At 51.7% G+C, this 11,635-nt stretch overlaps 4 protein-coding genes across 4 annotated transcripts; 2 read left to right on the top strand and 2 right to left on the bottom strand.

The window, feature by feature from the left end:
* Nucleotides 1–1,414: 1,414 nt before the first annotated feature.
* On the bottom strand, nucleotides 1,415–1,879 carry P152DRAFT_386340 (UBC-like protein; the record flags this gene model as incomplete). Its single annotated transcript, XM_033675831.1, has 1 exon — nucleotides 1,415–1,879. A coding segment is annotated over one exon (465 nt), but the record flags the coding sequence as incomplete, so codon positions are not given.
* A 4,460-nt stretch (nucleotides 1,880–6,339) lies between these two features.
* P152DRAFT_265305 (uncharacterized protein) lies at nucleotides 6,340–7,292 on the top strand. Its single transcript, XM_033674821.1, has 4 exons — nucleotides 6,340–6,414; nucleotides 6,478–6,758; nucleotides 6,807–6,936; nucleotides 6,990–7,292. Exons 2-4 carry the CDS (start codon nucleotides 6,594–6,596, stop codon nucleotides 7,193–7,195), a joined length of 501 nt encoding a protein of 166 aa, XP_033535869.1. The 5' UTR covers nucleotides 6,340–6,414; nucleotides 6,478–6,593; the 3' UTR covers nucleotides 7,196–7,292.
* On the bottom strand, nucleotides 7,293–8,654 carry P152DRAFT_265292 (uncharacterized protein). The gene is made up of 2 exons (XM_033674820.1): nucleotides 8,482–8,654; nucleotides 7,293–8,421 (listed from the first exon to the last, which is right to left on the bottom strand). The coding sequence occupies exons 1-2, from the start codon at nucleotides 8,482–8,484 to the stop codon at nucleotides 7,390–7,392; spliced, it is 1,035 nt and encodes a 344-aa protein (XP_033535868.1). The 5' UTR covers nucleotides 8,485–8,654; the 3' UTR covers nucleotides 7,293–7,389.
* A 2,089-nt stretch (nucleotides 8,655–10,743) lies between these two features.
* P152DRAFT_480448 (uncharacterized protein) lies at nucleotides 10,744–11,622 on the top strand (the record flags this gene model as incomplete). Its single annotated transcript, XM_033681768.1, has 3 exons — nucleotides 10,744–11,090; nucleotides 11,143–11,189; nucleotides 11,387–11,622. The coding sequence occupies 3 exons, from the start codon at nucleotides 10,744–10,746 to the stop codon at nucleotides 11,620–11,622; spliced, it is 630 nt and encodes a 209-aa protein (XP_033535867.1).
* Between the last annotated feature and the right edge of the window lie 13 nt (nucleotides 11,623–11,635).

Here is an 11,635-nt window from a genome sequence, read left to right as displayed (position 1 = left end):
ATTTCGAGCCGATAAGGACTCCGGATGAAAAATGTAGGTAAATTCCAACGAATCTAGAGAAATTGGGAGAATGAGGTTGTGGTAGATGTTATAGGGAGCACCATAGGAATCAAATGACGGAGAAAGTCGATAAACGGCACATCTAGTGAGGATAAAAGCATTGAAAATGCTCCATTTGTTTGACTTTTGGAAGTGGTAAAATTCCAGTACACGACGAGCTTGGACAGTGACCGACATATATATTTTTACAAAATATATTCCCCGGTAGTATGGAGAAGTTCTATCTCCAACGATACAAAAGTGTGGACGCTGTATAAGCTATATGAACTTGTTTAATCGTTGAAATAATGGAAACGTGAGAAAAAGCGAGAATATAAGCATCGATCTGGGCGGTTTAGGAGTGGAGGAGGACATTTTGTATGAAATAGATACATGACATCAATGGAAAACATGATAACTGAGCATCAAATTCAGAAAAGCATTGATGACAGTCACTCCATTTTCCAAGGGGACGGTGTGAAAATGTTTCATTTTCTATGTAAGAATATGTTAGCTACCCTCCGAACGTTGCCGGACTACCATCCTTCGATATTCGGCCATCGACTATTGCGCTATGTTATACCACTTTTAGCCCTGCGCCCTGGCTCTCCAGTTGAGGACTCCGCCATCATCGCCCGTCGAAACCGAACCATCGCATCGCACAGGAAGCCAGTCTCCCCTTCTCTCATCCCCCCCGCAATCATATCCGCCCCAAAACCTTCTTCCCTTTCTGCACCGGCTCCCGCTTTAGCCCTTCATTTCCCTGCTGCTGCAACTGCTGCTCCTCCGTGCACTTCAGATTCCCCACCTCTTTCTCCAGCTCTTCGAGCGCCGCGCGTAGATTCTTCGCCGAGTGTCGCATCCGCTGCCGTTCGAAGGCGACGGCCTCGTAGTGATGGGCATGGGCCTGGGCATGGGCCTGGGTCAGGGGCTGTACCGCAGGCGGAAGGGGCGGTTTTGGAGCGTGGATGGTCGGGGCGGGGGCGGATGACGAGGAGGGGGCCGTGGACATTGCGTTTGGGTAATAGAGCATGGGGGTTCCAGGACCGAACAGCATCGGGCCTACAGGTGCCATTCCCTCTGCTGCGCTGGTTTTAAGATGGTGGCCGAACAAACCGGGCGGGGATGGGGGCACAGACGGCGTGAAGGGGTTGGGGGGGGGTGGCTTCGGTTTGCGCTTGTTGCCGTACTGCTTCTCACGGACTTCCGAAATGTTCGCCCAGTCCTGGACGCATTCTAGGATAGTATCGCCATTTGTTGTGAAGTGCATCTTGATGACATCCGCCCAGATGCCATGGCTGCTCCCCGCCCCTATCTTATCGTGCCTCGGCCGTGCGTAGGAGGAGACGGTTTTCGCCGGATTGAGCCAATGCAACATGGCGTGGTTCGTCGTCCAGTACCAGACCTGTTCATTGTAGCTCTCCGATTCCCGGCTTTGCTTTCTCCTCTCGCGTCCGGGCTCGTTGTACCACGGCTCGTCGCACAGGACCATGCTTTGCAGGGATATGAGCACTTGGAGCAAGGTAGATTCGCCGGGGCGCCACGATTCACCCTGCCAGGTTCCGAGGAGCGAAAGGCAGACTTTCCCATCGGGGTAGAGGTTCGGGTTGAATCGAACGGTGCCTCCGCCGGTTGTCTTGAAATTGAAGTTGGGCGGGGTATTGGGGTAGGACATAGGGCAGTCGATGTCAAATTCGAAGAGTCCCCCCTCGTAAGGCGTGCCCGATGGACCAACAATGATTGCTTTCATCTTTCCAAGATGCCCCGAGCAGTATCGTAGGTAAATGCCTTCGGGAAGCGATGACCTCAGGGTTGTCAGCTCCGTCATGAGCCTCTTCATCCTGTCTTGTCCAGGAACTTTCGATTCACCCTTGCGATAATTCGGCACAGAATGACTGGTGACCAGTTGCTCATCCGGAACCTCGATGACGCAGTTCTCACGGTGCCATTCCTTCATCTTCGCACTTGCATCGGAGCTGACCTTTGCGTCATTCGCCTGGATCTGTTCGCCAAACGCTAGATTGACTTCGACCTGAACTTGGAAGGCGTCCGAGAGGTCGCCTATCTTCTCATATAGCCGCATGTTGCTCGGCTCTGTCGTCAGCAATTCCGAAGCCTTGGAATTTACGAAGCCCAGCATGAAGGTCGCATGCTTGGCAAGCCTCTGAAGCAGGGAGAGCAGCGGCTGGCATTTGCGATAATTCATCGCATCATCATTCGGGGTGGCCTTGGCAAGGATTTCTCGCGCGAGCATTGCGACGTTGCTCTTCCCGGGACGCGAGTAGCGATGTTTCAGGACAGCCTCCAGGGAGAATTGGGGGGACGGAGAGAGAACTTGTAGGAATTCCAGCAGCGACTCATACAAACCCAGGCGGCTCGTAACGTCTTCGATCGAGTCGTTGCGGAGGAGTTCGGCGGCTCGTTCCAATATCGCGCTGTTCTTCATCAGGAGAAGCGCATGTTCCGAGACGCTGTTATCCATCATGATACCGGTACTGACCAATAGGTGCGCGAGGAGCTTGAACAGGAATTGATGGAGTCCGTCGGGACTGGTTGGAACTGATTTGGTTGCCGTGGGGCGGGAATGTCTGTAAAAGGCATTCGAGCCACCGTAGCCCACACCTTTGGAGAGGGCGGAGATTGGCGCATGTCCTAGTTTCAAATCTGCAAATTCCTCGTCAGAGTCAATGTCTGGGGGATTCAGGAAGTGCTCCAGTGCTTCGACCGGAGGACCCCATTCTTCATTGGAGAAGTAATCAGGGGCAACGGATTTGTAATATTGGTGAGAAATAGAGTGAGGCTTGGATGTGGATTTTAGATCCTTACTTGCCAAGCTCTTCTTGATTGTATCCAGATTCTCTTGTTTCTTGAAATTCAGCATCCCAGCCCCCGAAGGCGTAGGGTCTTTCGGACCGTAATGTCCATCTGATTCGGGATTGAGGAAGTCTAGATTATAGGGTGAAACGAAAGGTTCGTTGGTGACCGAAACGGGGGGTTTTGGGATCGGAAACCCAGGCAACTTCGGTTGTTTTGCTGCCTTCGTGCTCGCTGAGGTGCTCACATTCCCTCCCTGTCCAGGCGGTCCAGTTGAAGCCCCTTTGCCGACGATTCTTCCGACAGCTTCCTTGGGGGAATTGGCGTTGGTCTGGGGTGGATACAACAATGCCATCAGTGTGTCTTCATGGTCAAAGGCCCACAAAAGAGCAAAGTAGGCAAAGATCTGAGCCCCATTGCAGCACAGGGATACACTGATTCCCGCAACCTCGTTCACGTCTTGATAGGGCGTTGGGTGACTGTGGCAATGCGGGCAACATACGAAACGACACCTGCTGCATTCGATGTAACCATCCAACCGGGTCTTCTGCTTCCAGATCTGAACCAGGGTCGCTAGATAATCATCCTGGGAGAATAGTGGGTTCGTGCACCTGGGGCAGACTTTCTCCAGGAACGTTGCCACTAGGCTTTCGACCTGCTCTTTCTCGTGTACCAGCACCTGTAGTACTTCATCGGGTAGAATCTCTTCTTGTATAGGAGGAGCCACTCTCTTTTCCCGCCCCGCTCCTATTATCGTGTCATCAACCTTCCTAGCCGACACCTGGTCCGTTTCCCCAGCCACGACTTGCCCGTTTGGATAGTGAATGCTTTGGTCTTCCGAATGGATCACGCCTTCCATGGGGTCAAAACTGGGGTCCCCGTACCCGAATCCTGCAATATTTCCGTGATAAGAAAAGACGGTCGCTGGTGTGGTTTGTTGTTTCATTTTCAGAGCATCGGTTACAGTTACAGGCTGGCTGCTGCTCGGTTGATAATGGGGAATGCTGTCGGCGGAGTCCTCATAACCGGGATATATGACTTGAGGGCCGTTCGGCCCGTAATAAGCCTTGGGGGGTGCATTCACTTGGCCATGCCCGGGATGGTAAGGGGCCTTCATCTTGGGACTGGAGACGATTGAGGCCAGGGAATGCGGTGTTCCTATTCTGTGGGCGTGATCCACGACCGGCTGGGTGGATGATGGTCCCAGCGCGATAGAGCCATTCGAAGGGGTTGTCTGGCCCGCGCCGCTTCCATCCGACAACGATTTGGAGAAGGGGACCGGTGCCTTGCGCGATAACGAGCCGTGCTGCTGTTGCGCAGATGCTGGGTTGAATAACGGGGTGTGGCTTTGACTTGTTGATGGCATTCCCGAAGGGATCGTGCCGTGAGGCATGGCCGAGCCGAATGGGTTCATGGCCCATGGCGCAGTACCGCTAAAGAGGTCGGTAGAAGAATATCCCGCGTGGGGCGCAGCTGACCAAGCGACTTGAGTGGAATAGTTAGTCATGGTCAACGGATTTGGAGGGAATAAGGGCGGCCACGATGCGGTTGGTGCTAAGTGCTGAGGTTGAACATTCGCCGGAAGTCCGGGATAGAACAAGAAACCAGCATGTGCTTGAGGGTAGTGGTGAGGGTGGTGGTGAGGGTGGTGAGGGTGGTGGTGATATGGACACCCGTGAGAGAGGGGAGGATACAGCGAGGTGAACGGTTCCGCCACATTCGCTCCAGCTCCATTACCAGTATCTTGTTGCCCTATCTTTTGGTTTGAATCCTCCTCTCGTGTGGAATCGTCAGACTCCATGATTCACGTTTAAACACGCGATACGGTGTGTTGCTCTGATCAAAGATAGACAGATCAGGAAGCACCATGCGAGACGAGGAGGAAGTTCTAACAGGAAAAGAAAGAAAGGAAGGTGAAGGTAAAGGGGATTTAGTGACACGAAAAAGAAAACGTCAGTTCGCGGTCTTGTGGAATTGAATGACGACCGGCTCTGAAGCCTCCCATTCACCAGTATAGCGTTCTAGTGGTGGGGGTGCGTTTGCCTTGGACTGAGGGTGAAACTGAATAGGTGAAATAGGCAGAACTTCCGCTCCTCCTTGGACCGATCAAAGACTTGAAGGATGGGCCGTTACGGAGCCTCGTTGACGATAATGTCGGCTGGTTGCAGATAATTCACCACTACAGCAACCCAATGTTGTGTCCGTGAAGGTCAACCGAATGGTAGAGGGGAGACGGAGGTACCACAGCTGCTGAGCTTGTGGTATAAACCCTTTGGACAGTTTATGCTCTCTAAGGCCGTCAATCTGATTCCATGCGCGAACGTTCAAGTGATGTGTTAAAGCTGTCTTGGTGGTGTTTTCGAATCATGTGGCTTTCTAGGTACCTTATTAACTAACCGTGTTGCTATATCGGTACGTACCAATGTCGGCTGCCGATGAAGTCCAGCTCTTCAGGGCTGAGGCACAGCAACGCAACAGCTCCAGGCCATCGACTGGTGTAACAGCAGGTGCTAAGCGCCCAGAGTTCGACTCCAGCTTATCTTGGTGCTTTCTCTCCTTCAATTTGTAGTTACTCACGACTGGGGAAACATTGGACGGACACACTCTAGCTACCTAGGTACCTTCGTATACGATCCCAATTCAACCGCTACATTCTACGGAACCACCATGTGAGGGGAAGTCCGCCTGGTCGATGAAAGCATCCTCTCGGTTGCTAGAAATTGAGGGTGTTTCACCTTGGAAGTCCTCCCCCAGCCAACAGGTATCTAGATCTCTAGAGGTAATGCAAGTTGAAATAATGGAACGACTGAGGGTTTTCAATATACTGGGTGGCCGTTCAGGCTGGGGATATTAGTGTCGTCCACGCCGGATAGATGACGTCGATGACTATATGTTTTTCAGCGGGCATGGTTTCAGTGCCATCGATGCGCTGCTGAAATTTCTTTTAGTTTAAAGAACGTTCGAATATTCCTAGAACTCCTTGAGCCGTTGAACGCTTGATGTGCACCATTCTCTGCTATCCTGCTTCTGGCATAGCGTCCGATCCTCGCCTCCCCCAGGTTCTCCAGACTCTCTCCCCTCCCGACTCTCGTCCATCCCAGTCCCCATCATCAACTTCCGTTCGCTGGAGACCGTCTCATTCCCGGATTTGATTCGATTCTCTCCCGGCGAACATGTGAGCATGGCGTGGGCGGAACGGACCTTTGATGTTTCCACGCCATGGACGGGCCACTCAAGATCCGGATGTGCCTGAAACGGCGGCAGTCCAATGCAGGGGTTTACACTGGCTATCATTCTTCAGGCGAGTCCTTATGTGGACCTTTCATTCAAGTTGAGATGATTCTTCCTCTTGTCCGCTTCCTATGAACCCGGTTACATTTAGAGGACTATCCTGATACGGACTCGAGCCGTAATCTTGGGCGCATTTCATGTCCATGTTATCACCATGTTCGATGCACAATGGCTCTACGGATGCCCCGTTCGTATTGTTTGGCTAGGAATGGATAAGAGCGACTCCGTAGCTGTCATATTGTTCAGAGCATCTGATCGTAACTCAACATGGTGTGCATATGCATGTTCGGCTGGTATCGGACAGACTGGGACAGGTGTATTGACGTATAAAAGGTGACCATAATGCTACCGTTGAGCAGCTGGATATCTCATCGATACTTTTGTCAGGAATATCATCGCAGTTTTCATCCCTTAACCAACAGGTTCACTACGCTTTAATAATACTCAAGATGGATAAGGTTCAGAAAGCCCTCGATGACCTCGAACGCAAGGCGACCAAGAGCGTCAAGATCATCTCCAAAGGCGAGAAGTTGTCCGTCGGCGATGCGATCAAGCTGGGCCGGAAGACAAACTCCATGATATCAACCATGAAGAAGGCCGTAAAGGGATACGAGGTATGTGTTTAGTTCTGCCATCGACCTCCAAACCTAACATTCTACCAGGGCACCACCCCCACGGAGGAGGAAAGCCAGAAGATCCTGGCGCAGTCGAAGCGGATGGTGGAGCTCAGCGAGGCGCAGCTGGACCATTTAATCTCACTAAAACCGCACATCGAAAAGCTGCACGTCGGAGGTATGCTTGCGTGACAGACCCTCATCAGCCCATGAACACTGACAAGCTTTCAGGTCTGGTGAAGAAGAGCATGTTGAGGACCCAGGCCGCATCGGGGGAGCTCGAGAATGTCATGCGGGAGAAGTCGCCGGAGAACCTGAAGGCGGAGGGTGAGGCGCTCGCGAAGCGCAAACAGGCTGTATTTGAGAAGGCGCTCGCTGCTTTTGCCAACTCCACGGGCGGTGAGGACCAGGCTGAAGGCGAGGACGACAGTGATTAGGTCTATGAGAGCATCCTGTGTGTCAATGGCCCACCCAGCGCGGGATATATAAAGGGCCACATTTAGGTTCGAAATATAGTCAGTCTCGGAAAACAGGTTCCCAAGAACTGCATCGGTGCTGAGATATGTATGGACCATCCCTACGTCGAGACTCGGGTGTGATATTGGCGTATCCAACACCAAAAGTCTCCCAATCATAATCGATCCAACCCGAAACGTGGTCCAAACGTGCCCCGATTGTAGTCCCGAACGTTATTTCTCGCCGCCCTCATCCGCCTCTTCTCCACCCGATACCGGTTCTGCCGCTCCGGTGTCCGCTCCTTCTCCAACCCCACTTTCCAATCAATGAGCGACGGCGTCCCCGATGTACTGGACACGGTAGCATGTGAGGTCCGTCGGCGACTCGACGTGGCTTTCCGGGCGCGGACACTCGACCTGCCTTCGGGGATGTTGTGGATGGAGGAGGCGCTATGCGTCGTCGGGATGGATCCTGCGGGATTCGGGATGGTTTTCAGCTTAGAGGAGTTGGCGGACGTCGACACATCGAGGGGATCATCTGGGACTGGCTCGGCTGACACTATAGCCTGCGAATTCTCCTCGGAGCCACGCCCGGCTCCCTTCCCCTGCGACGTTGTTCCCGCCACCGCGTTCAGTCTTCGGCTCGGTCGTGCCGGGCCCGATTTCAATTTCTCTTTCGCATTTTGCGGATCTTCGTCACCGCGCCGCCTCGCATCCTCAGCTCTCTCTGCCCATTCTGGCGGACATGCCGCGTGCACACCACACATCATTCGTGCGCGTTTCCCAAACGCCGCATAGTCTTCCTCCATTAGCCTGCCTGCCTCCCCATTCAAAGCGCTGGCGGGATTCGGCTCGATGAGCAGGCAATTGATCGTGACAAGGACGTGTCGCAACGTCAAGCTGTTATTCCAATCGCGCTTCAGCGTGTCGACGCAGATCGCGCCGCTCGACTCGTCGACGTTCGGATGCCATATCCGGGTGCGGAAAGTTGCTGTGGGAGGGGCGGTTGGGTAGTTGGGAGGCATGTCGAGGTGGAGTTTGAAGAGGCCGCTGGCGTACGGGGTCGATTCGGGGCCGGCGAGGAGGACGTCGAGTTGGGTGAGGTCGTCCCCTGAGGGCTCGGGAGAAGGGAAGAGATAGTTGGGGGGGAGGCCGGCATTGTGGAGGGAGGCATGGTCGGCTGCTAGCCGGCGAAGGGATCTTGCGTTCTGGGAATGGAATTAGTGATGAACCAAGACTTCGTAGGCGTCAAGCAGGAGAGTTCTTACCATGCGTAGTGTGATGGAGGAGGGATTAGCCCGATGGCGGTTGGAGGGCGGAAGCGACCCAGGAATTATTATGTAGAGATTTATGGACAAGAGCTGGATACGAAGGGCTGTATCAATAGCAAAGTACAAGAAATATCCAAACCGTAGGTGTATTAACCATGCGTTGAATATCGTTTATTGATTGAAATCAGAAGACGCGTATCGTGGGTTTGAGACGCGTCAAGTGCAATCGGGTATTGGCGCCTTATTGCCTTGCTTTGGGGGACAGTGAGGTACAGGAAGAACAACTTGAGCAGAGGTAACTAATTAATGTCCTTTGTTCCGAAACCTTCGACTTCATTCGAAGCATACCGGTACTGCCTGTCATTCATATATATCAATTCTAAGTCAGAACAGTGTCTGTATTACATTGTTCTCTATGCTCATACACTAGAATCCCTAAACTGGGTTTCCTGGCATGCTTCCACTGGAGCTTTTGGTTGGGATGATCCAAACCTCCTGGATTCCTTGGGTTGATCTACCGTATTGAAACGGACGATTGCTCGTCGTGTCGCGTTTGTTTCAATTGTATAACATATTCCGCTCGGCTCTTTCTGAGCGGTTCCCTCGTTGCAATGCGTTTTCCTATATAACAAATGGTTGCCAGTCATCCAGTATGAGTGTCATGATGACGGGACCTTGACAAGCACTCCGAGGTTACTTGAAGCCTCCCTTTAGCAGGCCAGTGTATTCGCCCAGGTCGGTTGATCCGCTGTCTTTGCAATATACACATTCTATCATTTCCAGTGGGGTAGGACATGCTTCTCTGTCTTTCCTGCTTTTCTTGTCATAGTCATAGAGTTGCGTATGATTTTGGTGTCTGTTTACACCTTCCGAGTCTCCCTATTCCTTTCGGCCATGAGCATGGTATTGTGTATGGATTTAAGGTCGATACAGACTGAATACGCTCTTCCTAGGTTTGTTGTTCTCTCGCTTCGCAAATGCGACATTGCATGGTATAAATTGAGCAGCTACCCGACCTGGAGATGTGCTTCATGGTCCCTTTTGCTCTCGATACAAGTGTCCTATACCAGTAGATTCCATCATCATCATCATCATGGCAGGTAGAGACATTCTAAATAAGGCCTTTTTTTGCTACTTCGGGTCTTGATGCACGTATATATGTTCAACGTTTGGCGATTAAGGTCCCGGTTCGCCAGGTAGGCCATACTTCTACCGACTAACTATATAGGACCTCTTCGATTCAGAAAACAAATCGACGACTAAGCGACAACATCTGGGACGGTTAATAGATTGATAGTCACGAGTAAGCAATCATCGCTCTACCACGATCATCATGGCCAAGTAGTGTTTGGGCCGAGCAATATTAAAAACCACTGGCCCGGGTTTTTTCTTTTCTTCTTCCTACGCAACTGGTTTCGATAATTCGTTCAATGGAATAGATTTCCTTCCTTATTGCTGGAGTCGACAGTTACCCCTTTGTCCTTTCACAATTCTCACTATCAATCGAAATTGTTCCCTTCTTAACTTTCCACCAACTTGAAATATTTTACTTCTCGCAGCTTCTTTGAAAATCTTCCAAGGAAGTGCTATTTCGGCTGACAATTGTCTATCCTTACTTCCAAGTTTACTCTCACTACCATGGCTCCCGAAACTAATCACAGCTCCAGCAATCTCCTAACCTGCCCATTCTGGTATGAGGGCAGATGTAAGAACGAGGACCGTCACTGTGTGTTTGCACATAGAAACACTGGCACTCTCGCGCCCTTTCCCGGAGAGAACAAGAATGCCGAGAGTCCTAAACAGCCCAAACCGAGACAGTCGCTACCTCCCTCATCTGCCCACTCAAGGACGATTGGGCAGAAGAATCCGAACTCTAGTACAGTATTACCACCACCCCTGAAGCCAGAACCGTCGACCCTACAAAAGGGACTTTCTTCCAACTTCATCTACTACCTACAACCTGTCCCACTCACTCAAGACATTAACATTGATTCATCAGGGAAGCAAGTTTCCGGTCTTGAGGGCTTTGCAGTTCCAGAATTAGACCTCATATCTCTCCAGGACGAAGTTACGAGCATGATGACTTCACTAATTGCAGAAACTCATCACCCCACCAATTTCAATTTCAAATTACAGAAACTAGGTCTTTCGACCGAAGCAGGACCATCTCCCCTTCACCAATCAGCAACATGGTTGAGCAATGGGAACAATGCCACTAGGTACCCGATCCAACTCAACCTCATTGGGCAGAAGACTGCAATGCAAGTTGCCGCCGACGCCCTTCTCGTGGAATGTGTGGTCACGAAGACTGATAACCTGCCTTTGGCGATGCTCTTCGCCGGTGCCCCCGGTAGTGGCAAGTCGGAACTTGCCATCAAATTCGGCCCTCTATATGGCATGAGCACGATGCGGATCAGCTGTGCAGAAACGACCGCGACCACGGAAACACTTTTCGAAAGTGGACCTGTCATTGGCTCTTCCTTACTGGCTTTGAATGACTTCCTCTCGGAGAATCAAGGACAGCGGAGCATAGTGGTGTTGGAGCGCATTGAAAATGCCTCCAAGGGATTTCAGGCTGTTATCCTTGCCATTCTGTCTTCTGGCGAGTCTATATTTCCATGCTGCCAGCCCAGCGTAGCGCACTAACACCTTGTACAGGGCAATTCCGCGACCGCCGATCAGATACCTCTGTGCATTGCGGCCGAGTAATCTTCATCTTCGAGACCAACATGGCCAAAAATGAAGCCATCGAGCTCCAGAACATTCTTGCTGCAGGCAAAGCAGCCGAAATGTCGTCCCCAGCAACGCATTTGAAGGATCGGATCCGCATGGTGATGAAGCAGCATCTTGATGTGAGAACACTTTCAATTTTATGACGGAGTTGAACTAACCTGAAGCGCAGGACGAGCTTTTTTGGCACATTTGGTCATTGTCCCCTTCTTCTGCCTTATCCCACCCCAGCAGGAGCAGATCGTCGTCCTCGAATTGAACAAACTGGCGAAGCGTGCCGCGATGAAGGCATCTCAGAAACCCCCTACTTTCGGCAACGTGCAACTGAAGATCCTCGATCCCAAGGCCGTGATTGCGTATATCCTCGATGCAGGATACACGGAGGAGGGGGGCGCCCGCAGCATCTAGAGACCCATCAACG

Source organism: Eremomyces bilateralis, assembly GCF_010015585.1.
Source record: "Eremomyces bilateralis CBS 781.70 unplaced genomic scaffold P152scaffold_5, whole genome shotgun sequence".
Lineage (NCBI taxonomy): Eukaryota > Fungi > Ascomycota > Dothideomycetes > Eremomycetales > Eremomycetaceae > Eremomyces > Eremomyces bilateralis.
Note: the sequence above shows the minus strand (reverse complement) of the source record. Positions and strands in the feature narration are given on the sequence as shown.